The 24,576-nt window shown below is 42.2% G+C and overlaps 1 protein-coding gene across 13 annotated transcripts; it reads right to left on the reverse strand.

The window, feature by feature from the left end:
* Positions 1-3,680: 3,680 nt before the first annotated feature.
* Positions 3,681-24,314, reverse strand: TPM1 (tropomyosin 1 (alpha)). 13 transcript variants are annotated; one of them, XM_014944409.1, is made up of 10 exons: positions 23,951-24,308; positions 22,852-22,977; positions 16,426-16,559; positions 15,080-15,197; positions 14,548-14,618; positions 13,646-13,721; positions 13,020-13,082; positions 12,695-12,764; positions 11,294-11,372; positions 9,522-9,823 (listed from the first exon to the last, which is right to left on the reverse strand). In XM_014944409.1, the coding sequence occupies exons 1-10, from the start codon at positions 24,062-24,064 to the stop codon at positions 9,820-9,822; spliced, it is 855 nt and encodes a 284-aa protein (XP_014799895.1). In that variant the 5' UTR covers positions 24,065-24,308; the 3' UTR covers positions 9,522-9,819. The 13 variants fall into 13 exon arrangements, with proteins under 13 accessions (XP_014799898.1, XP_014799897.1, XP_014799892.1 ...); XM_014944407.1 differs by lacking the exon at positions 22,852-22,977 and adding an exon at positions 23,157-23,282 and having other exon boundaries at positions 23,951-24,305; XM_014944412.1 differs by lacking the exons at positions 9,522-9,823; positions 11,294-11,372; positions 13,646-13,721 and adding exons at positions 3,681-4,619; positions 14,220-14,295 and having other exon boundaries at positions 23,951-24,306.
* Between the last annotated feature and the right edge of the window lie 262 nt (positions 24,315-24,576).

Consider the following 24,576-nt stretch of genomic DNA (forward strand, 5'->3'; position numbering starts at 1 on the left):
TTCAGCTGAGACAGACCACATTTCTGTTTGAATCTCAGGGCAAAAAATGAAAACAGCACCAATGAAAGGAATAATCCCAAGAAGCTGATCATGGTCAGGCCCTAGAATAGAAGGCATTCAAAATAATTTGCACTATCATGGCCTAAATATATTTCATCCTTTTATACCCATGGTCCATATATGCTTGCTGCGCATGAAGGAGAGAAATGTTCCCATTTCCCCATGCATGCCAGTATGTTATGACATGCAGTACTGTCAGCTGCAGCTAGGTCTGCAGGATTTCTTTTTTATTTTTTATTTTTTTGGTGTTGACTATATTTTTAATGAAAAATACGCTGTTTAATCTCTATCCAGCCATTCCTCAAGCCAGGAAGGAGACAGGAAGAAACCAATGCTGAGGTGCCCTTAAAGATCATAACATTAAAATCCAAAATACTACACAATGTCCTCTCATTTCAGCTCATTATGAGTCAAGAAGTAACAAATGGGAAGGAACACGGTTTTATATGTCTGTAAGAATCCTATCTGCTTCTGTTTCCCTTTGGTTTTGCTCTCATATAATTAATTAACTGGGATATCTAGCTTGCTCACTAAGCTGCTGTCATTGTGCGGGATAACCTGCATTTATGCAATTCTCAGCAACAGCTTACAAATTGGCAAGGCCACGACTTAGAGAAAACTAGATCGGTTCACAACTGAAGCCAAGATGATTATGCAAACTTGTACAGATTTTCCGTAGTTTGGAAAGAATACATCACACACTGAAGAAAATAAGTTACACAGCTTCCCTCTATTAAAAGGAACTATTCCCGTGTGCATTCTCAAAACAACTCCATGAAGATAAAAATCATTATCCTTATTTTCTCTATTGCTTTGACCTTTTTGCTGCAATTCCCACCAAATCTTTCACTGATGCTCCTTTCTGCTTTTGCTGCTACTAACAGACATTACAGCAGCCATAGACAGCCCAGTGTAACATATTCCTACAATACTAAATGTATGGCAAAGTTTGTCTACTTAACCCAGACTTTGAGTAGCATCAAAGACAGCACAAATTGGCTAATGTGCATAATACCTTACAATTTAGTTTTCTCACTCAGGTGCTAGAGCTCTGAGAGGCAGTGCTCTATAGGTGCAGGCTACTGCCTTCTTTTTAAAGAAAAGGGACCATATATATCATTCTTCTCTTTGTCTCTCATGCCATTCAACAGCTCTTGAACCGATTAACTAGTTTTCACCACATAGAACTCTCAAGAAAATTACATTTCTGCTAGTTGTGTGAATGTAAGGAACCATTAAGATAGAAAGAGCATGTCTGTGAGTGTCCTGATGGAAGGAAAGGCACAGCCTGAAGCATGCCTTGCATGTTATTAGACATCAGAGAAATCCCATGAGGGAGCAAGAGACAACACAAATGTCTCAGTATCTGTGGAAAAAAAAAAGCAAGTTTACAACCAACCACAAGACACAAACCTGCAAGAAGGCAGGTTTTGCCAGTTCTGGTGCTTAATGAACTACTTATTTCACTGAGAGAAGACAACTCACAAAACAACCAAGACAATTACACAGCATGGCTGCACAATAATGCAGTATTTCAAAGTGCCAAATGTGTTTCTGCGTTGAAGAAAAGGCTGAGTAGCTCTCCAAACTAAGACAAATGATGCAGGATTCTGCGATTTAAGAAATTTTTAGAGGTAACATTTTGGGAGAAGCAGCTGCAAGAGGGAGAAATTCCCATTTGTTTGGAACTGGCTTAAAATAAGAGCCCAATTTATTTACTTTCACAAGCCAATAGTTTCTGGCTTCACTGAGTTTTGTCTGACTAGGCACTGCAGGCAAAGAATCCATAATGGGTAGTGGCTTATATGGTAGAAACAGATTTTCCTGCTACAGCAAATACATCCAGATGCCTATTTATGTGTCTGTTGCTAGTCAGAAAAAAAAAGCCACTTGGTGAGAAAAAAAGGTCAGAAAAAAAAGCTGCTTGATTCACCATTGCGTTCACTGCTCCCTTCAGCTCTTCTTGAAACCAGAAAGCTTTTATTCACCTAACATGAAGCTTCATGGATTCATCTGCAACAGTGCACTTTGAGGAAAGCTATTCTACAAACAGATTTTTCTCAGATTCGTTCTTATCTCCTTGCTTGCACATGCTTGCCCTATTAACAGTGACATGATCTCATTAAGAGACATTAAAACCACAGCCTCCCCTTCACCCTTACACATAGTAAGAGGTGAATTCAGATTCCTCAAACCACAAAGCAGTTTGTGGCCTCCTGGAAAGCAAACAGTTTTAAGCAGCAAAGGGTCTGACCTCACTCAGACACAGACCAAGGGGCCATAAAAGCAATCCAGCAGAGCAGGCAGCATCCTCAGCTGCACAAGACTCGTGGCCAAGTGCCAGGAACTCCTCTGTTAGGCTCCCAGCACAGCCCCTGACTCTCTGGGTGGCTTTGGGCCCTACCTGAAAAACTACCCCCCAGCACAGCACTTCCTACTGGAAACAGCCCTATGGACTCCTCCAGCAGCACTCAAAACCACAACAGCGTGGAGGCTTGAAATCTTAGAACCCAATTACCCAACGCTTCACCCTTGTGCTAAGGAAGGAGAAAGAGATTAGAAGAACTTACCTGTGCACAACTGTTTTTTGGAGCTTCAGACTGTCAGCCTCCAGCATAAGCTTAAGGCACCGTAGGTGCCTTGCAACATGTATTTTGCCTCCCCAAAACACTTAAAGGGAAACACGAAGACAAGGATCTCATCCTTTCTGTTCAGGATGACTTGGTAACAGCCAATAAACTATGCAAAAGCTTGTAATGTTGCTAAGTTCTCCCCTTTATAACATAATCAAAAAAAGCCAGGGACCCACACCAGTACATCTTCCCTCTCTGACTCCCATTTAACCTGAAATTACTGTGTGTTACTTTACCCTTTGATCGCTACACCAGCTGCTGAGAAAGTCACTTGCTTTCAGTCGCTTGCTAAGGGTCCACTAATGCAGATTCTTTGATGATCTGGAAGGTTATCTATCCTGTCTCCTACTGAGCTCCTTGCTGCTAGAAGGATGGACAGCATCAACTTTCAGCAATATACTACAGAAAAAGAAGGAATATTAATTATTTTTGAAGTTCTGAAGTTGCTCATTGACAGACCTCATAATTCAAATAAAGATACACATGTAGAAATTAGCAACCAGTAGTGAAAAGTTCAGTGAAAGGCTCTCATGAACTTGACACATCATTTTAGAAAATTTATCACTGTATCAAAGTAAATTAACACATCTTAACAGGTAAGATACACGAATTCATGGTAGTGTTTCAAAAAGCATGGCCTCATTTCCTACAGAGTTCTGCAATGATCTTACTCAAAACAGTTTTGATCGACAACAAATAACTTTGGGAAGCTCTATGACCCATTACAGGCCAGTTGCATCCTGTACCCATTTGGGAAAACAATCAACTGATGGGGGCAGGTTCCTGCAATATGACCCTCAAAGGGCCCCTCTAAGCAGCTGTGGAGCCACATCAGTCCAAACCGCTGCATTTTTATGCATCAGCCTAAGAGCACAGAAGAGACAGAAAGCCAATGTGTTAAGTGTATCCCAACTGCACAGGTGTATATTTTACACAACAATACACAGAAAGCTAATGTGATGAAATACAAATCACAGGAGAGCAAAATTTAAAAAATGTCCTAAAATGTGCATTTTATTCCATAGCATTATACAATGTTTACATACAGGTATAATTTTAAAACTGCTCAAAGAAAGTGTGAAAAAAGTGAGGCGAATATCGGTTTATAAATTCCTCCCCCTCCCCAAAATCCACACAAATAAAATACATTTTAAAACAATCTTTTCCAAATTTATGTTTTCTCCTGAATTTATTGAATCTTTCATTTCAACATGAAAAATACAATTGAATGAATACTCAAGGTGAAATGCTGACCTACACTTCTGTATTGAGTTGCAAGAAGACAATTTAAAACCTTCAGAAGCCTTCACTTTTCTCTGTTGTTTACATACCTTTGTTTTATTGAATTAGACAGAAAGTCCAAATCCTCACAGATCAATAAAAACCTGATAAAAATAAATTACTGTGCTGGATAACTCCTGACTTGTGTGATATCAAACAGAAGACTTCAGTAGAATGTTTTGTTCAGAATAGCACCATTTCCACCCGATCTCTCTTGAACATGAATTGTTCTTCTTGTTAAAAATTGTAGTTGGCACTTGAGGTGGGACACTTTCTGCCACTGCCAGGATTCTTCAAAAGACTAAGCATACTGAATTGCTGAACTCTCTACAAAGTGTAGGTAACATTTTTGTTGGGAAATGGCACATTTAAACCATAATGTAATGTAGCTTAACCCGCATATGGCTTGCCCATTTTGGTGTTTCCCTGACCCCTGCCTGATAATTTAGCAGATGTTCTTGTGACTGTGGTGAAACTAAAATAAAGACATGTTTATGGGGTTTCACGGCAAGCAGGTGTAAAAATAATAAAACAAATAATGTGGTTGCTGCTAAGAAGGTTTTCACATGTTGTTTAACTCCAGTAAAGTTTGATCCAGCATCTGATGCATACTAAGGTTTTCTTCTTTAGCATGCGCCACTTTCTCTGTTGTGGAATTAGAAAATTAAAACATGAATAGCAGTTCTTTGGAGGCACTGATTCTCAGAACATGAAGGCATGCAATCATCATTTCTATTGGAAGGTTTAGAAAGTTAAGAAATGTGCATGCTCATAAATACCAATGTCCCCAAGACAACACAACTAGACAGAATTCCAAATTAATAAAACAAATGTCAAGTAATGCAAGTTTAGAACTGTTTACAGCTGCATTTGTTAAGAAAATGCACTGCCAACAGAGACGCAATTATTGCACATTCTGGAACTGTTTGCTTATAGGAATGTGGGATGGTGAACAGCTTTTCTTTTTTTTTTTTTAAAGTAAGGCAATAAAGAAAATAATTTAGTTCTTTGCAGAACCATACTTAAAGTTTCATGTAAATCAGAACTTGCAAAGAACAAGAAATTTAAAATTAATCTCTTCTTCAGTGAAGTGATCTTTAAGAAATTTATTTCTTCTAGAAAATAAATAAAATCAAAGTTAGTAGCTTTATGTTGCATGCACACTTTTATAGGACAGTCATTTAACACACTTATTTGATACAATAAATGAGCACAATGTTCTAGAGCTGCATCCTACAGAATCCCATAGTAGTAACTTCGTACTAATGCAAGCGTACCTTTAAACTGACCGGATATTTTCAGATGGAGCTCCCATTCCTAGTTGTTTTGGTTTTTTCATTTTTATTTTTTTTTTTTTTAAGTCAAATACAAGTCCTATTCATAGTAATGCAAAATTATTGCATTAAAGTCTCCAGATAACAAAACAGCTATAAGTATCCTTTATGATGGTTTTGAACTATAGGAACGTGAATCCTTGTAAACATTTTTCTCTTGTCCACGTTCTACCAAATATCTCAGGGCCAATTCATGATGCCAGATACACCGAGTGTTTCTCTACAAGGCAGGCTGTTACTGTTTGGATACTTTTAGCTAAATGTTGTAGCTGTTCACCGAAATGGATCTACTAAATATCTCTGGGCCAATTCATGATGCCAGATACACCGAGTGTTTCTCTACAAGGCAGGCTGTTACTGTTTGGATACTTTTAGCTAAATGTTGTAGCTGTTCACCGAAATGGAAAGGAGCTACTGCACAGCCAGAGCTCCCTGCTCCTCCAAAGCAGGTGTGCATACAGATAATGAAAAGCCTCATCTGGAAGAAGTGTTTTCATATTTTTTCAACACACACCGAGAATTTAATCCACTAATTTACCACATAGTCAACAGCCTGAAAAAAAATCAATTTCTAGGTTTCTTGCTTATTTCTACATTTACTGATTCATTCTTAAGGAAATTTGGAAGAAGCGTTTTTTAAACAAGTTAACAATATAGTCACACTAAAGTTTAATCCTCATTCAATGCCAGCTTTAGTTCATTAGTTAGACGACTGTTTTGCTCAAGTTGCTGGTAGAGTTGGTCTGTACAGGCAGCAAGCAGGTTAGAAGGGAAAAAAAGAGGCAGAATGAAGACAGATTAGACAGAGAAAACAGTTAAGTAAGAGTTAATAAAGAAACTGGTCACACCACAGACAGTTCAGTAACATACAGAGAAACATTTTACCTTTGTTTCTAGAACTCTAGTAATTAAGTAGCTACTCCAAGGAACGGCTATTATAACCTATGAAGAACTGGCTAAGGCTCCTGCTGTGGGGAAGAGCTGTGAGATGGTAAGTGGGAACAGAAATGGAAGAACTGCAGCTACATTCCTAGAACCACCAAGTCCTACTTTAATCTATACGTACAGCCTGTGGAACACTTGTTTTGTGAGCGCTGTTTTTCTTTGTAAACTACTTAAAACGAGGTGGAATCTCATCTGTCAGTGGAGGCAACTATATCACAACCAGGGTAAGTAAAGGCAAGAGAGACCCTGACAGCCAACTACCACCACTCTGACTCAGCCCATACTCCTTTCCTGGGGAACCCAACAGCTGAAATAGTATTTTTTGGTAGGGAAACATATTTCTGTTACTGGTGTCAACACACTTTGGCACTTTAAATTGTCCAGTTGTACTTCCTAAGAAAAAAAACGCACACATTTGGTGACTATGAAATGGAAGCATGAAAACCTGTGTTGCTCAAACGCAGCAGAGAGGTCGGTTCACAGTCAAAGAGAACAGCAGCAACAGCTACCTTACGACAGTGCAATTAGTGAGAGTTGTTCTGCAGAGTGAAAGAACATTCCATGATGGTTTTTGACTGTCCTGTTTTCTCAAATTGTCCATATTCTTCTCAATAGTCAAGATTCGAACTGCACTACTGACCTCTTGATTCCAGGTTACTTCCCTACGGGAAATGACTGTTTCTGATTCTTTTCCACAAGCTTCCTAACAGTTTTCACAGAAATCCTCTTCCCCTGCAGGCTCTGGACACAGCAATGGCAAAGCTGTGCAGTCAGCTGGGCTGCAGGACATACTTGTGCAGTGAGTGGCTCCTCACAGCTTCCTCCCCAACCCAAACTCCACCAGCCAGCTCAATAAAACCAGGGCACATTTCAGAGCTCTGATCCTGCACCGGTAACAACCGGATCTTGCCTCTCTTAATCAGGATAATGTCACATATACATGGAAAAAACATCAAAATCTCAGAGTAACTAAAATGTCAATTATTCTTCTTTGTTTGCTTCACTTTCTATTTAGTTGTTAGTCAAACATGGCAACAGATTTTGAACTAAGAGGTTGATGCTTACCTTCATCACAGAAAACTCCTCCCTTTAATTGAAGTAGAGATTTACAGTATTTCTCAACATCCAAAATGAGACTAAAACCCTACGTAAAGCACGGAAAGAATTTCCTGAGTCTACAGTAGCCTTTGATCATCCATAGGCAGCCTGTCTAGGTTGTGATTTAACACAGAGGCAGAGACAAGGGCTGGTGCTGCAGGCAGTCACCTTCAGCCAAGCGGGGAGTTAAAGCTCTGGTGCAAGGTGCCCAGGGCAAACGAGGCAGAGTCAGCCCCACACTCCTGTCAACAACCCTCCTGTACACGACTAACTACATGTGGCCACACAACACAATGCACAGGTCAGGTCCAACGGTGACAAGAGGGCTGGAATATGCTGCAGTGAGAGCCCACAACAGCTCTGTGGTGTCAAGACCAGTGCAGCAGGACCAGCTGGGAATTCCGTATCCAGCTATTTGGGTATCTGCATTGCATTGCCCATTTCCAGTACTCTGTCCAGCAATATATCACCCTGCAAGGCCAATTGTGTTTGGAAGAAAAGGGAAGATTTAAATACTGATGTTCAAGGTTACTGTGTCAAAAATTACCAAGTTCCTACACCGTATTTTGCTTTTTTACTTCTTCTAAGAAACAACAGTATTGCAAGGAACTGAGGGGAAAAAAACCCTGCTGACACAATGAACCAAAACACAAAATAGAATAAAGTGTTGAAGTTGCTATGGCGTAAGTTACTCTGGCTCAGCTGGCAAGTGACAGCTGATCACATTCCCCATAACACTTCCATTTGTGAAGTTAACCAAGTTAGAGTGAGTCATTTTGCAAATGCTCATCCCATCATATTTGTTAACCTTCACACTGAACATTTTACTATTCAGTTGCAATACACAGAGTGTACAAACCCATTTACTGTACCTCAATTGATGAACAGTAAGGTACTGAACTTTATTATCGGGACCCTGTGACTGCTGATACATATCCTATACTTGGGCTTCTCCCAATAGCCTGTAACATTAAGACATGTGTCGTGGTATAAAAAACTGGCAGGAGATGAATGGCAGGGAGGAAGATGATGCATCCATTTTCAAGCCCTATTTGGAAAACAGCGTTTTGGGGAAGGGAGGAAATCTAGCCTAAACTGCTCTGCTGAATAATCTTGAAGTTGAACAAGAAAGTCACATTTACATTATTCTAAAAAAAACCCTAAAACTCAGCTACACTATGATGAGTTTATATAGCTGCAGTGACTTAGGAACTGTAGCAATATATACACAGACAGGCATAATGAGAAATCAATCCAGTTTAAACTGATTCACTTTAATGTGAACGGGAAAATAACTTCTTTCATTGTGAAAAAAATGAAGTTAAAATAATGCAATGAACTCTCTAGTTGCAAATAACTAAACAAAAAAGCAAGATGTCAGTATTCAATGCTTTGTCCTTAATTAGGCACTGCCAAATCAGCCAAAACCCAACATTCAGGCTTTCAAACCTGAAATCTGTACCTTCCACTGCAGCACAATCATGTCATTATTAGTGTAATGATGAGAGTTTTCCTACTCCACTTCTGAAACATTTCTCATGAGTCTGCAATTCAAACTCACAAGTCTGAGTTAAGCACAGGAGTGGAAAGCTACTGAGATCTCCCTGCATCCAATCCTGTCATGCTGCTCAAAAGAAATATATTGTTAAAAAAACCCCAAAAGTTAGCAATCAACATCGTTACTAAGTAATCAAGGTGTGAAAGAGGTGAAAACTTTTTTTGCAAGACATTTAAAGGATTATTTTTGGGTGAAAACAAGAATTTAAAGTTTTTGATATTGCCCCTTTAAATCTGTCTCAAATATTTAAATTAACAAACACATTTACATAAAGACAGGAAGTCTTCAGCATCAAGCTAGGAGAAAATTTCAGACTTTAAAGTGAAAAATCCGGTATCAAAGACTTGACTGCACTCTCAGCTGTGCTCCCACGACAAAGTGACTCCAAGGAAGTAGATTCTGACCCAACAATAACAACTGAAAAAATTCTCATTACATCTATTTGTCATTTTATCTGCATCAGATTTTGAAAAAGGCTAAGACCACAACTGGGCAGTTTTGACCTCAAAATACCAAAAGCAGTATTCTCATCCCAAAGGCTGCTATCACTAGCTTTGCATTGTCAACATTTAGGCAAAAGTTTTTAGCAGAAAAAACTGGAAACACAAAAAATTTTTAAATCCCTAATGGCAAAACCAGCAATTTTTATTAATAACTGAAAGAGTTATTTAAATAAATAAAAGGCAAGGGAATAGCAAAAGGGATACAGCTGGGATGTTTATTTTACATTGAGAGATGTAGAGTTTCTGTACAGCAGAGAACAAGTAGAGCATGTTCTGAGACAGGTGCTAGAGGAAGAGAGTCAACTAAGCTAGAAGACAGGACAATGAACCCATGAAACATCCAAAGCTTGGAAAGATGTTTTATCCAACCCGATGAAGATGTCTTTGGAGAAGTGAAGCAAAGAAAATTATCTGCATGAAAAGAAAAAGTGAGATAAGGAAGGAAATAAAAAAGGTGCAGTAAAGAGTTCCAAAAAGCAGCAACAGCTCAGCAGAGTCCAGCATGCTAAGAGGACTACTAAAGAAACACCACACCATGCTGGGACTGGAATGCTACAATAATGTCATCATGTACCAGTAGAGTACATTTTAAAGTCTGTTTTCCATTTAGAAATACCCCAAACTGAAGAAATACTGTAATCTCTGTACACAGAGGAGGAAAAGAGAAAACCATTTGCTTGATAAGCCACAGAGCAAAAGCATATTTTGGGGGTGGGTGGGTGAATTAAAAAGAAAAAAAAAAAAAAAATCAAAGCATACAAAGCAGACAACATTAAACCCCTACTAAAAAGTCACAAGAGAGCATGAGAGTGTAATGAACAGATAGAGGGATAAAAAAAAAGCAAAGAAAAAACATTTAAAGTATGGGTGCATGCAAAATACGTTCCGAACTCTGAGCAAAGCCTATGCCTTGCTGAAGGCATGCTTGTTTCCTGAAAGAAATGCTGCGACTACACATGGCACCTCACAAGCACTTGAGAGCCACAACTCTCCCTCTTTCCCATGTCAACCGTAGAGTGTTCATGCAAGTGAAAGGTATGAGCATGGGAAGGTGGGTTTAGCATAGCTGACCTCTGTTCTGAGTTTTAGGTTGGCAGAAGAAGAGTCAGTTTGTATCAAACACTGCATGGACTAGACATACCTCACAATCCATCAGTCTCCTGCTTTCCTGCCAGAAAACCCTCTTTTTCCCCTTATGACTAAGGTTGATATTATCACATTTTGGTATATACAAATTAACTTACTACTACCCTCCACGAAATATGCAGAAGCAACCTACAATTCAGTTGTCACTTTTAATGGGTTTAAATTACAAAATATTTTAAAATCAATTTCTACACTTGTAATTTAGAGGTAACAGCTGAAATTCTCAGAGCAGTTAAGGAAATTTAGGTTAATAGAGAATACAGCTACATCTACATTTCTTTGAAACTTTTGTAGGAACTTTGTCAGAGAAAAACTGACAAAGACAGCAGAAGAATACACTCTGAATGCAACACGTACTGAGGCAATTTTCTTCTGGTAAACTGAACACAATGAGCTTGGTAGACACTGCTTGAACAGAGGTGAACTGAAAGGATAAATGCAGAGCTACATACGAAGGGGAACCACAAGACATAAGGATTGCAGATACAGAATGAAAGAGTAAACACGAGCTTATTAGGCAGCTTACAAAATCACCATGAGTATTTACCAGGCTAGGCACAACACTCACCCACACTCTGCCACGGTAAAGAAATTGTTCATGGTATTTTGTACACCTAGTCTCGCTAAAGGAATGCGTCTCCCACTACAGAGGGAGCATAATTTCACAAGGCCGGAACTGCGCAAATAAATGAGGGCAGGGAAGCAGGTGCAGGCACAAGCTGGGAAGACATTTACATGGAAGTCATATCGTTGAGAGCGTGGTCCAGCTCCTCACTGATGGCTTTGTACTTCAGTTTCTGAGCATAGAGCTCATCTAACATTCCCCCAAGGGAAGGCAGAGGTGTGCAAAGAAATGGAGCGTGATGGCGGGATGGAAGGTGAAGGTGGTGGCATGGGATACCATCCAGAAGCCGGAGGAAAGGGGAAGAGCGCACAGAAAGAGGTGTTCCGACAGACAAAACAAAACAAAAATTACAAAATTAGAGAGAAGAAAAAAAAATCAACAGTGAACAGTGTGTGACAAGTTCATTAACTGCACTGCCAGTGGGGCAACATGTGATACAGAGAAAACAAAGGAAAGGAATATAAGGGAAGCAAAATCCATGTTTCACTGCCCTAGATTTTTGTTTTAACGCACATTAGAAGGGCACACAGGAGCTAAGGAGAAAAGATCAAAAAATGGGGCTCAAGGACAATGCTATCATTTCTACCACTTTTCTTTTCCTTTTTTTTTTTTAAACTCTAACAATGCTATCATTTCTTTTCTACCACTTTTCCTTTTTTTTTTTTAAACTCTCTGGTTTGTGTGATGTCATAAGCTGTCTCTGTAAGAGATTCTTGTTCCTTCTAAACACTTATCTTTCTTCTGTTTCCTTCCTGAGTCAACGATCATAACTTTTCAGCAGCTGCCTAGATATTACATACCCTTTATGCAGAAGTCAGCCTGCCATGCCACACAATCAAGCTTCTTAAAATCCTAGGCTTAGTGTAACCCATCTAAACTCCATATAATTCTTAATTACAAAGCACTACTAATTATTTTCGCCAGAGGAAAAGGCACATTCTACTATCCTACTGCAGTTCTGAAAGATTTATTTAAACCTCAAAACAAACTCTCTGAAGTTAAACAACCTATCTCTGGTTATGTATACAACCCATTAGCTTTACTGAAAAACAGCCACTGGTCTATGTCATAAAATGCCTGCCTTGACCCAGACTTATCGCAGTCATAAATGAGGTTAGCTTGCTATATTCCTAATTATTATGAAGATAACACAGCCCTTCATCAGCTTTTTAGTAAGACAGTAATAATACTTACCATCTAATCATTTACCCTATACATTTATATACCTCCAAGTAGAAGAATATAAAGCAAATAAATGAAAGGAGTCTTGAGAACATGAAAGAAAAAGGAACAGGCAAGAGCAAAACATTGTTCACCTGAAGCATTTAAGTTGTCAATACATTTCAACTGGAAAACATTTTGCCTATTTTATTCTTCAGGCAGACCCATTTATTTAAGCAGGAGAAGTTAGATGAGTAGAATTGTGTACTAGAAAAAAACCCAACACAAAAGGAGAATAAAAAATATATATCTGTATTTCTATAATAAGTGAGAAAAACAGAATCCCATACCTTCTAGGTCATCAATGCTCTTCTCCAGCTTGGTTACTGACCTCTCAGCAAATTCAGCACGGGTCTCAGCCTGAAAGCGAGACAGACTACTTTAGGAAACACACATATAGTAGTTACGAAAAAAAGAGCAACAATTCAACTGAGGGAAAAAAAGTACAATGAGAGGAGGCAAATAATAAGGTGATACTAATTTTTAGGAGAGACATTTAACACTTAAGCATCTCCAAAATTACACGTTTATCCTTAAATCATCAAAGTAGCATTTATATTAAAAGAATCAAAGTTGGATTGGAATATCTGTTGTAAAGAACAGCTCTAATTTTACCTCCTTCAGTTTGTCAGTCAGGACTTTAATCTCCTCTTCATATTTGTCTTCTTTCTGCGAGTACTGTAATTAGAGGGAGGATCACTGATATTAGACCAGGTATTCTAAATATGCAAAAAAATACCACATTCGAGACTCTCTTCTAATAAAGTAATTGAATACAGGATATTAATATGAATACAGGTATAACTAAATTAATTCCACTTACCAAACTGTAGTAATACACAGTTTATTACCAGAGCCAAACTTCCCTTCGGTTATATATCAGTGCTACATGGTGGGAACTTTAAGTAGAAATTAGTACTATAGTTTTAAAGAGGAGTGACATTTGGAGAAATTTAATGTTGGCACACAAGTGCCATTTTGAGGGACACTCTATAAATAAGACTTAATCTTGTCAGACTACTTCACAAAACTTGTGGTCAAGTATTACTGACCTATTTGGAACTAGAAGGAATGTCAGGTTCCTTCAAGAGCCAAAGATGAATTGAGCAGAAAGTCCAAATGCTTCTACTGACGATGGCCTTGCTGAAATGCTGCCAAGTGACCAGCGCATAACGAAAACCCCACAGGCCAATCCAGATGACAAGGTAAGGGACACATTCTCACACGAGTCACTAGCCTACCTTCTCAGCCTGAGCCTCCAGCGACTTCAGGTTGTTGGTCACAGTTTTCAACTCCTCTTCAAGCTCAGCACATTTGCTGTTATTTCGGAAGGAAGGCAGGAAAGGGGCGGATGGAAGATTCAGTCAAGCAAAAGAAACAGGAGAAAATAGGGGGAAAAGATAGAGAAAAATGAAAAAAAAAAAATTACAGAGCAAAAGAACAACCTCAAAAGCAGCTGAATCCATCACAGATTGAAAGCAACTCTTTATGACGCCAAATTCCATTTCAAGTGTACATTAAGATGACGATGAGACAGAAATTATCTACAGCCCTTGGCTTACACAGAAATATTTACATAGCCTTTACACGTGAGACAGTTCAGCTTCCTTTTGGCTGCACAAGAGATCAGTTTTAAAGGTAAAAATGAACAAACAAACAAAAAAAGAGACCAAAGAAAACCACCAAAGCAAGATGCAAAGGGAGTAAAGAGCATAGTGAGGACCTAGGTGTTACTACTGAGTGAGCTAACCAGCTATGGAAGCTGAAAGACTTGGGTTGCAGTTAAACCTAAAAACTGTTTATTAGTATCAGTACCTTATCCTCTGCAGCCATTAATGCTTTCAAGGTTTGATCCATTATTCTTAACTGTTCTTCCAGCTGTCGGACTTGGCTGTTAGTGAACACATGAAAGGCACAAAAGCCATTCACAAAATCAGTGTGCAGGTACAGCATGCAGTGACAAAACACACGCGCACACACATATGAACACATTTACTTTGGCGTTGACTATTTATTTCAACCATTAGAGTAAATGAGCAAAACATAGCTTTGAGCTGAACACACAGTGTAGTGCCAATGTCTCATGCTGTTACAGTGGTCTTGTAGCACCTCACACACCTTTTGGGGCAGCTCAACCACTTACCTTTCTGATAGTTCAGCACGTTCCTCAGCCCGCTCCAGGTCGCTCTCAATGATCACAAGCTTGCGAGCCACCTACAAGAAAAGGCAATTGGGGATATCAAGTTGTAGCCCACATCACCTGTTTCTAGAATGTAAAAAGCAGGGAGTTGGGCCTCTTTCCATTTTTTGGTCAATACATGAGATTTGATTATGTGGCATCTTCATTATTCATTTCAGTCTTTGTTATCTGACATTTTTCAAGACCTCTCTTTCATTCACCAAAAGGCAACTGAAACACAATTTTCTCCCTAAGAGACCAGGGAATACTCTCAACCATTTTAGTGCAAAGATCTGAGCACAGATCTCTTGCCAGCTTGAGCCCTGAGGTATCCACGGTGCCCATTTTTCATTCCACAGCTGCGAAGAGTCGCAGATGCGATATTTTCAACTTAAAAGGTGAAGGGGGGAAAAAAAAATAAAAAATAGAACTTCAGTACAGCCTAAAGAGCTTCTAAAGGGCTTTAGAAAGAGATGGCCTGCACTCAACAACTGACCTCTTCATACTTGCGGTCAGCCTCTTCAGCAATGTGCTTTGCTTCTTTAAGCTGGATCTCTTGGATTTCCATCTTCTCTTCATCCTTCTGGGCTCTATTTTCAATGACCTTCATTCCTCTGAAAAACGTGAAAAACAGGAAACACAAGGTTCAGGGCTTGCCAGTTTATCTCCAGCTCTACTGCTACTGGAGTGCAACTTTCAGGCAAGTGTATCAAGGTGAACAAAGTATGTCAGATACTTGATTCTTCACACCATAAATCTAGCCCTGTGCATTTACACTTCAGAAGTTTAAAGGAAAGAAACACATCTCAGGAAGAAATAAAATCTAATTTGTTTAGCTCTTACCACAGTTAAGCTACACTATTCTTTTTCATTGTACATTGAAGGAAAACTGATCTTATGGAAAGGCAAATAAAGGGTCTTGCTTCTAAAGACATAATAAGACAACTAAAGACATCTGTGCTTTTACAATCATCGTGAAATAGCATGTAAGGGCCCCTGCAGGACTGACAGGCATTATGTTTATGGGCCAAACAGACTCCTCTGAGTTTTGCCATGTCAGAGCCCTAGAGCACTGAAGCTCTCTGTGCTCTACATAAGCAAAATTTAACTCCTTCAAAACAGGAAGCATTGTGTATTCCTCCTTCCACGCATGTTTGACCCAAATTCTCTTAACTATTTCACAATGAACAATGAATCGTTAGCGAGGTAGAAACACATATGCAGAACATGTAGGATTCTTTCTCAATAAAAGGTTACTATCACAGATATAAAATATAATTTGTAGAAGTAAAAGAGAAGATCTTCCAAAGTCACAAATCTGGGTTCCTAACTTACATGAAATACTTCTGAAATTCCAGCCTAAATCTGAAGGAATTACCACGTTCTCTCTCCTTTGCTCACCTCTACATACCAATCTTGCTAACAGGAGAACCAAAGCCTCTTCCAGCACTTTTTTATTCTCCAGGTGAGATTTTCTACCCACAATGAAATAAAAAATCACCCTACAACACAAGAGTACACATTACCCTCAAAAAGCTGTCATCCAAATAGAGAAGTCTGGGCTGGGCCAAGCAGTTTTCCCAGGATGTGGCAGGATACATCAAAAGCCCAACCCCACTTAAATCTTATCTTTTCAACAGAGACACAAAAAAGAACTCAAGCCTACACATTTTGGACATCCCTACAGACAAGCTGCAACCAAAGTTCATGTAGGCGAAGGAAGAGTGAATTACACATGCTCAGAGACATAGGAGTGGTTTAATTTATTTCCCTAATCCACACCCTAGCAATTACCATCTTTGTCATAAGGGTAACGATCCATCCAAGAGTGGTCCCACCCACCTTTCACTCTCATCTGCAGCCTTCTCGGCCTCCTCCAGCTTCTGCAGGGCAGTAGCCAAGCGCTCCTGAGCCCGATCCAACTCTTCCTCAACCAGCTGGATGCGTCTGTTCAGAGAAGCTACTTCACTCTCAGCCTAAGCACAGGAAGAACAGAAATTAATTCATAATAAGGCACACATCACCTCTTGTGAAAGAGTATCCCACGTACCTGCTAGTGCCATTTAACAGCACTTCAGTAATCTCTGACTTCATCCACTAAAAAGAGAGTGTATACATACACAGAGATGTACGTGCCCTCATTGAATTGTAAGGTTATTGCTTAACGGAGGAAAAAGTGATTAATGCTTCCTTTAAATGAAGCACATTAAGGACTGTGCAGTTTGTACTAGAAAGAACTGCAATGGAAGAATTACGCATTGCTCTTCAAATATTTTCTGTTGTTATATTTGAAGAAATAACTCAATTATAGTCTCGCCCCCATTTTTATCAAATCAACACAAACTAATTACCCAATTCTTCTGTGATATCCCAAATCCTTTATTTACGACCTTTGGTCACATTTTGATAAGAGTTATCCCAATGTTTCCTTGAGCTCCTTAAGAAAGGTTCAGCACAAACACGTAAAAATACACCTAGATCAGCATTTGCAATGAGACAGCTGACACAGAGAGAGCATGAGAATATTCAAGAAATACCCAGATACCCACAAGTTTTGTTTACAGGCAAGCTATGCAAGAGCTGGCAAAGGCGGCACCAGCAGAGGCTACATCTTGGAAGGACCCTGGTACATCTACTTTTTTTTCCCTACATGCCATCCTCAAACTTCCCCCAGATTTCCCTCTCTTGCGTTACCTGTTCATTTAATCTTCTGTGTAACACTTGCAACTTATCTGCCTCTTAACATTACAAGCTTTTACTCCTGACATTCTCAAACCTACACTTGCCTAACTTACAGATTAAGTTCTACAACAGCTTTCTCCTAGTAACCTCATTATTAAACTTTATTTCATTCAAAGGGATATTAAGCACAAAATATATATAGAAAGGTCATTATTCTAGAAAGTTAATTACATCCGAGAGCAACAGTTACTCTTAATTAGTACTGAAACCGATCTTGCTATATATGAGGAAGTACATATCTGAATTTCCTATGATGTGTAGTTGTGGGGTGGGGGAACCCAACCCTTTATCAAAAGTAGATACCAAAAGTACCAGTTTGATAGTTTTTCTTTAACTAAAGGTTTAAGGAAGTGCTATTTGTTGCTTTTACTAAACAGAGGCAGCTGGATACAGTTGGCCACAGCTAAAATTTTGTTGCACAGAACACAAGAATAACTCACACCAGACAAGTAAAACAACCTTTGACATTACACTAACATTGCCCCTCCAGAATGATTGAAAGTGACACATAAACAGGGAAACAAATATATATTTGAGCATTAATAAGCATTGGCAGTGAACATATAGAACCAGAAGCAGAAGAGACTTCATCCTTAGAAATCCACATTAAGCCAAATAAAAAAGTCTTTCGCTCTGTAATCAAGCAGCGGGGTGCCAAACTCGTATTTTTCAAACTTCTGGCTTAAACAGTAAGAATTTGAACATTCAATTTGAGAAAGAAAAGAACTTTTCATAAATGTTACCCTTGGGAAATCTGCAATGTAGTTACAAGTTAATTATTATCATGTCAAGACTCCTCATCGTGATAAGAGCATACAATATGCTTAGAAAACACAGGGTGACTAAAGTTCAAGTTTTCACTTCCTGCTCCAGTAACTCAATAAGGGTTTACCAACCAGCCTTATATGGCCCAAGTTACTCTTCTGCGGAGCAGGACTTCTCTCCTTATATGGTAAGGAAGGAAAAAACCCCAGTGACATTAAGGGGCACTCCCACAGCTCACAGACAAACATAACCTTCTGCGTTTTTGCCATAGCACTTATACACCACATATTTTCGCAATGAGCGATGACATGGATAAGTTACCACTGGGTGTTAATTATTACTGTTGTAAGAGAGATTCTGTTTTCCAGAAGAAGGAAGAAAAATGCATTCTGAAAATGGGATTACTGACAACCCCCTTGAGATGCGTGGACTCTAACCAGAAGAGATTCTTTTTTAAGGCAATGGCTGCCAGTCACAGTCTCAAAACTTTTAACAATCTGGTTTAACAATCAAAAGCTGTAAACTGTGATATGTTTTGGCCACAGCTTTAGCTTTTTCATTGTTTGTGTATCTGTACCTTGCACAGGAAGAAAAAAAAAATCCAACCCAGAACAACCCTAGCTGGTCACATGCTATACGTGTAAGGCACTGCACTAAGGGAAGGGTCAGATTCACACCTCAACTGCTTGCTGCAACGTTCTCAAAGCCTCCCTCCTCAACCATACAGAATTACAGCTGCCACAATTAAAAAAATCCATACACAGCTAGCATTATAGAAGAGGTACAGCTCTACAGGGGCCCATGAGTTCAGTTTTCTGCCTTTATCCACCACAGCACTGACCCCTCCAAACACAAAATTAAATACCATGTAAATGTACTCTGCAGAATTCCACATCATCTGCACAAACCAACACCAAGGAAGTGACAAACATTAACCTTTAGAATCCTAAGCCTTATAGCAATTTGGCTGAGCCCTACTGGGAAGACTTCACCAGCAAACTGCAATCACTCTTCCAGAGCTATTCTTTCTGCCACAAAAACTAATAGCAAAGCTTCCCATTTTAACAGAAATTCCTTGATATGTTGTTTAGAACAACATAATGTTACTGAAATCAGGAAAATCAGTGTCCTGTACTCCACAGAGCTTAGAAAACATGTACAGGTTTTTTTAAAGATAGAAACCCTTATGAAACAAGTTAATGACTGTGACATGATCCCTCACTGAATCAAATGGATATGTGAAATGATTTGCAAGAATGCAGTGGTTACACAAGCTTGAGGAGCCATATTTTGCCCCTTGGGAAGATCACCTGCAAGTTATCAGAAAGCTCTTCCTTTGAACTTGCTGCCCAGACTGTGCAGAAAGCCCTATATTATAAAGGAAATCCAATCATCATTTTTTTCTGTTGTAATAAACTACATGAATAAGAAATTGGTCCTTTTATTTCACTTTTACCCAACCAATGAATGCACTAAAACAACTGCAAGGGATACTGTACATTTTATAGCAGGAAACATTAAATTACAGCTGCTAGAATTCCCCAAGGTCAGTGGCAAAGCAAACAACAGCCCCATGGGTTTTTCTGCTGTAACTGCCACCCCTAACTACATCTCTCTCCTACGTCAGTCTGTGCTGCTCACACCTGACCCTGTCTCTGCCTGAAACCGTGCCTACTGTTCCTTTCCCATCTTAGCTATGGAGTTTTGACAAGCTAAACATATTACAGACGTATAGTGACGTATGATCAGATTGTCGTGGTGTTACCAGGTGCTAAGGGAGCTAAACATATTACAGACGTATAGTGACATATGATCAGATTGTCGTGCTGTTACCAGGTGCTAAGGGTAAGAACTCAGACGTGGACATCTCAGGTCCAGTCCCAAGAACATAACCTCCAAACAGCAGCATGCTGACCTCCCACAGTTGATCTGGTTTGGATGGGATAAGCAGAAAAAAAATTTTTAAAAAGATTAAAAAATCATAAAGGCTCGCTCAGAACCTAATACAAAGCACCCAATCGCCAACACCTCGCCTAAGTTCAACCTCATTCCAGTTCAGCGCCTTGCTCTTGCACAGCAGACCCGGTGTGGTCTACTTATGCAACGCAGCTCCAGCCGCCCCCCGCACCGCCGAGGCCACTGGGCCGGAGCGCAGCTCCGCAGGCCCCGACCGCGATGACCCGCTCCTCACCTGCGGCCCGGGCCTGCCCGCCGGGAACGGCGGCCTCCGCCCGCAGCGCGGGGAAGGGCCCGCCGCGGCCGGCAGGTAACCATCTTGCGGGAGACGGCGGCCAAGGGAGCAGCCGCCCGGCCCGCGGCGGGGGAGCACCCAGGCCCGGCCTCCCCTCCCGCTCCCACCGGGCCGCGCCCCCCGAACCGAACCGGGCCGAACCCAGCGGCCCGCAGCTGAGCTGGTTTGGATGGGATAAGCAGCGAAAAAAAAATATTAAAAAATCATAAAAACTCGCTCAGAACCTAATACAAAGCACCCAATCGCCAACACCTCGCCTAAGTTCCACCTCATTCCAGTTCAGCGCCTTGCTCTTGCACAGCAGACCCGGTGTGGTCTACTTATGCAACGCAGCTCCAGCCGCCCCCCGCACCGCCGAGGCCACTGGGCCGGAGCGCAGCTCCGCAGGCCCCGACCGCGATGACCCGCTCCTCACCTGCGGCCCGGGCCTGCCCGCCGGGAACGGCGGCCTCCGCCCGCAGCGCGGGGAAGGGCCCGCCGCGGCCGGCAGGTAACCATCTTGCCGGAGACGGCGGCCAAGGGAGCAGCCGCCCGGCCCGCGGCGGGGGGGGACCCCGGCCCGGCCAGGTGAGGTTTCCTCATCCCCCCTATCAGGGGAGGCCACGCCGGCTCTCCCTCCTCCTGTCTTTTTCCTAAGGCTTGGAAGTATGTTATATAAAGTGACACCGAGCGACCCGCTGCTGCCGCCCCCTCTCAGGTGAGGTGGCTCCGGGGCTCAGCCCGGCTTTTGGGAAGTAATACCGGCGAGGTGAGGTTTCCTCATCCCCCCTATCAGGGGAGGCCACGCCGGCTCTCCTTCCTCTGCTCCTGTCTTTTTCCTAAGGCTTGGAAGTATCCAAACTCGCAGGGCAAACACTGGGTCAACTGCGATGCCCCAAAGATACTCCACATCCCCCCAAAACAGAGACATCCTTAAAATGTCAGACATATTCCATGCACACCATTAAACACAGCGTTTTCCTCGATGAGAACAAGCCAGACACTTGCCCACTCTGCGCCTGAGGGATGACTGCAAATACAATTGCCCTCAACTAGCTTCCAAACGCTGTTTTCCAGCAAAGGAAAATGGCATTGGGACTGGTTGGGAAGATTATTCTTTTCAAAAAGGGAATCTAGTAGCATTTCTCCTGCCTTCATCCTCGGCGAGCTATTTCCAAATAGTCTGCATACTTTTCCTTATAAGGAATATCTCCCCTGGATCTATATGCGGTTCCTTTGAACAAGTCAAATAAACGTCCTGCTAGGAAGCTGCCTCCCATCCAGGCAGCCGTGCACAGAAGAGGCAGCCATCTGATCCGCATTAGACACAAAACCCCTCTCCCCCGTTTCTGCGCACGCTTATGTTCATCAAGTTCTTGAGTTCTCTCTCACAGCTATACAACTTAATTACCATGCTGAAGTTAAACCTTTTCTATCCTTTGTTCATTTTAGAAGCAAAATGAGATAAAAGCATTTTGTCTTTCAAGCAAAGTTGTTTTTTCTAACATTTCCCCTTCTAAAAGTATCCTTCCTCCCCCTGAACTACTTTGCTTGCTTCATCTGTGGCAACTCCTCTTTTCGTTACGGCTTTGAGGTTAATTTTTAAAGCTGAGTTATAGGAAAAGGACGGTTATCGCTTTGGAAATACTGTGGTTTCACCTAATCCTGTAATTTGGGCCTGAGATTTACTCAGAGAGAACTGGATTGTACAGCAGCAGCCACAGAGACCTGGACCTTAACCACAGAGACAGCAACCTCGCATGGTTCCGCGCATGCAATACATTAAACACATGTCAGGGGCAGACAGGTGGGTGGGATGAGGGCCTGGGAGAGGCACAAGCTCTTACATTATTACCATATAAAGTGCTGAGCTATATATATCTCCCAGCTTGCTCCCAGGATCCCTGGCCTCTGAACTGCAAACCTAGCAAGTATCGTCTTCCAGACAATTTTCTTTCACGCAAGATTGAACTTTTTAAACAGTTATAGTGATTTCCAGAGGGAAAAAAAAAAAAAAAAAAAGCACCTAGGAGAGGATCTTTTACCTCAGGGACCAGTGGGTGAGCCAAACTAGTATCTAGCAGGAATTCTAACGCATGAGTGCCTAGAAACATCTCTCGAAGACAGAACTAGCAGCCCTTGCTCTTCTGGATTTCCCTCTCCTGGATCTACTTGCTATTAACTCTCTGATTCTGCCTCACTATCAAGATAGTCTTGTTCCAGCCTGAGCAGTTTCCCCCATCACCCAAACGGAAAATCCACTCTTTCTTCACTTCCACACCTCGACCGGCAAGTACACATGAAAAGCACGTGTCAAGTGAGCAGGAACCCAATCAAATGCCTCTGACAGTGTGCAAACCTCATGCAAAGAGGCAGTGCTGTGTTTCCCACCTCCCTGCCCAGGAGGTGCCTGGACTCTGCCCTCAGCAAAGCTTTGGAGAGCTGTTTGGTAGGAGTCCTGGCTGTCCCGTGCAGAGGGAGCGTGTGGTTTCTGTACTGTGGTGGTGGTGAAAGGGATGGGGGTAACTTACATCTGTGGCCTTTTTGTCAGCCAGTTCCAACTTTTCCTGGGCATCTTTAAGGGACTCGGAGTATTTGTCCAGCTCATCCTCAGTGCCCTTCAGCTTCTTTTGTAGAGCCACCAGCTCGTCCTCCAGCTGTGATTCGGGTGGAAAGTGGTGGAGAGGGGAGGGCAGGCAGGAAAAGGTGCAGCAGGCAACGTGACCGTGCAAAGGGAGAAGTGCGAGTGCAGAAGAGACAGAAAAGGACAGACGGACAGAGAGAGAGAGAAGGAGAGACAGTTAGATTCTCTTTGCTTGTGGTAAGGGCACGATACCTTGGCAGCATTCTCCTCTGCGGAGAGGAGGCTGTCCTCAGACTTGTGTAGCTCTTCCAGCACTTGGTCCCTTGCATCCTCGGTCACATGCAATTGCTTTTCCAATTGCACAATGTCATCCTCTAACTAGGTGCACAAGAGGAAATACAACGCACAAATATGTTTCTCCCTGGGCTTAGAAAAGTGGGAAGTTAATTTTTAAATCCCTCTCCCTTCCTCCCTCCTCCTTCAGGACCTCCCAGAAACGTGCAACCAATGTGCTCCCCTCCCCCAAATGAATAAAGCCCCAGGTGTAAAGGAGGGGGGATTGGAGAAGATCAGGAAAATGGGACACACGTCTGGAAGCAGGGTGAGGGATACACACACAGCTGGAATTGGACAAGTCTGCTGGATGGTTCTGGATAGGACAAACACAGCTTTAAGTGTCCTTTGCCAAATCTCAGCATGTCTGTCCGTTGCCAACCAGGTGCTTGAGGCAGCCTCTCCCAGCCGTTCCCCGATGACAAAGGCACAGAGGCCATGCGGCCGTCCCAGGGCCCCGCTCCCCAGTTTGGGGGGGGTACTGGGGGCGGAGGGAACGATCTCCTGCTGGGCCCCCGGGAACCTCCAGCCAGGGGCTGCCAGGGTGAAGCTCTTCCTTAGGAAAAGTTCAACCGGTTCTTGGGGGAGGGGATGGGGGGGCAGGAGAGGAGGGAAAACAAGGTACATTGGAGGGGGAAAAACAAAAAATAGAGGGGATTCGTCTGGAAAGACTTGCTCCCCGGCGCTGGCCGCGCCGGGCCCTCGGTGCAGACCTGCTTGCTTCTCTCCTCCGCTGCCTTCTTGTCCGCCTCGGCTTGCTCGGCTCTGTCCAAGGCGTTCTCCTTGTCCAGTTTCAGCATCTGCATCTTCTTCTTGATGGCATCCATGGCGGCGGTGGGCTATAGGGCGCGTCCCCGCGCGAACTTGCAGCCGAAAGCAAAACTTGGAAAAGCTGCGGGACAAGCCCGGGTCCGAGATCCAGCCGCGGCCCCCGAGGGAGCAGCGCGGAGCGGCGCGGAGCTGCCGGGCGGCGGGGCCGGTGGGTGCGGGACGGGGCGCCGGCGGAGTGCAAGCGGCGGGCAGGGAGCGCCTCACAGATATGTACTTTCCCAGGGGGCTGACTGCATTCCTCAAGACATCCAATACTTTTTTGGAAAGGACTTTTTTTTTTTCTTTTCCCTCCCTCCCTCCCTCCTCCGTTCGTCCCTACCCCTTTCCCTCTCTCACTCGGCTTTTTTCGGAGGCTCAGCGCTCCCATTCGCTGCCGCCTGCCATTTGACCGTAGATATGACTATATATGGGATGCGATGGGCGAGGTAAGGCGGGGGAGCAATTTGTTCCCATTTCCAAATAGGCTGGACGGGACGCTGCTACTCCTGGGAGGGGGAAAAAAAAAAAA

This window comes from Calidris pugnax, unplaced genomic scaffold (genome assembly GCF_001431845.1).
Source record: "Calidris pugnax isolate Ruff unplaced genomic scaffold, ASM143184v1 scaffold70, whole genome shotgun sequence".
In the NCBI taxonomy this organism is placed as follows: domain Eukaryota; kingdom Metazoa; phylum Chordata; class Aves; order Charadriiformes; family Scolopacidae; genus Calidris; species Calidris pugnax.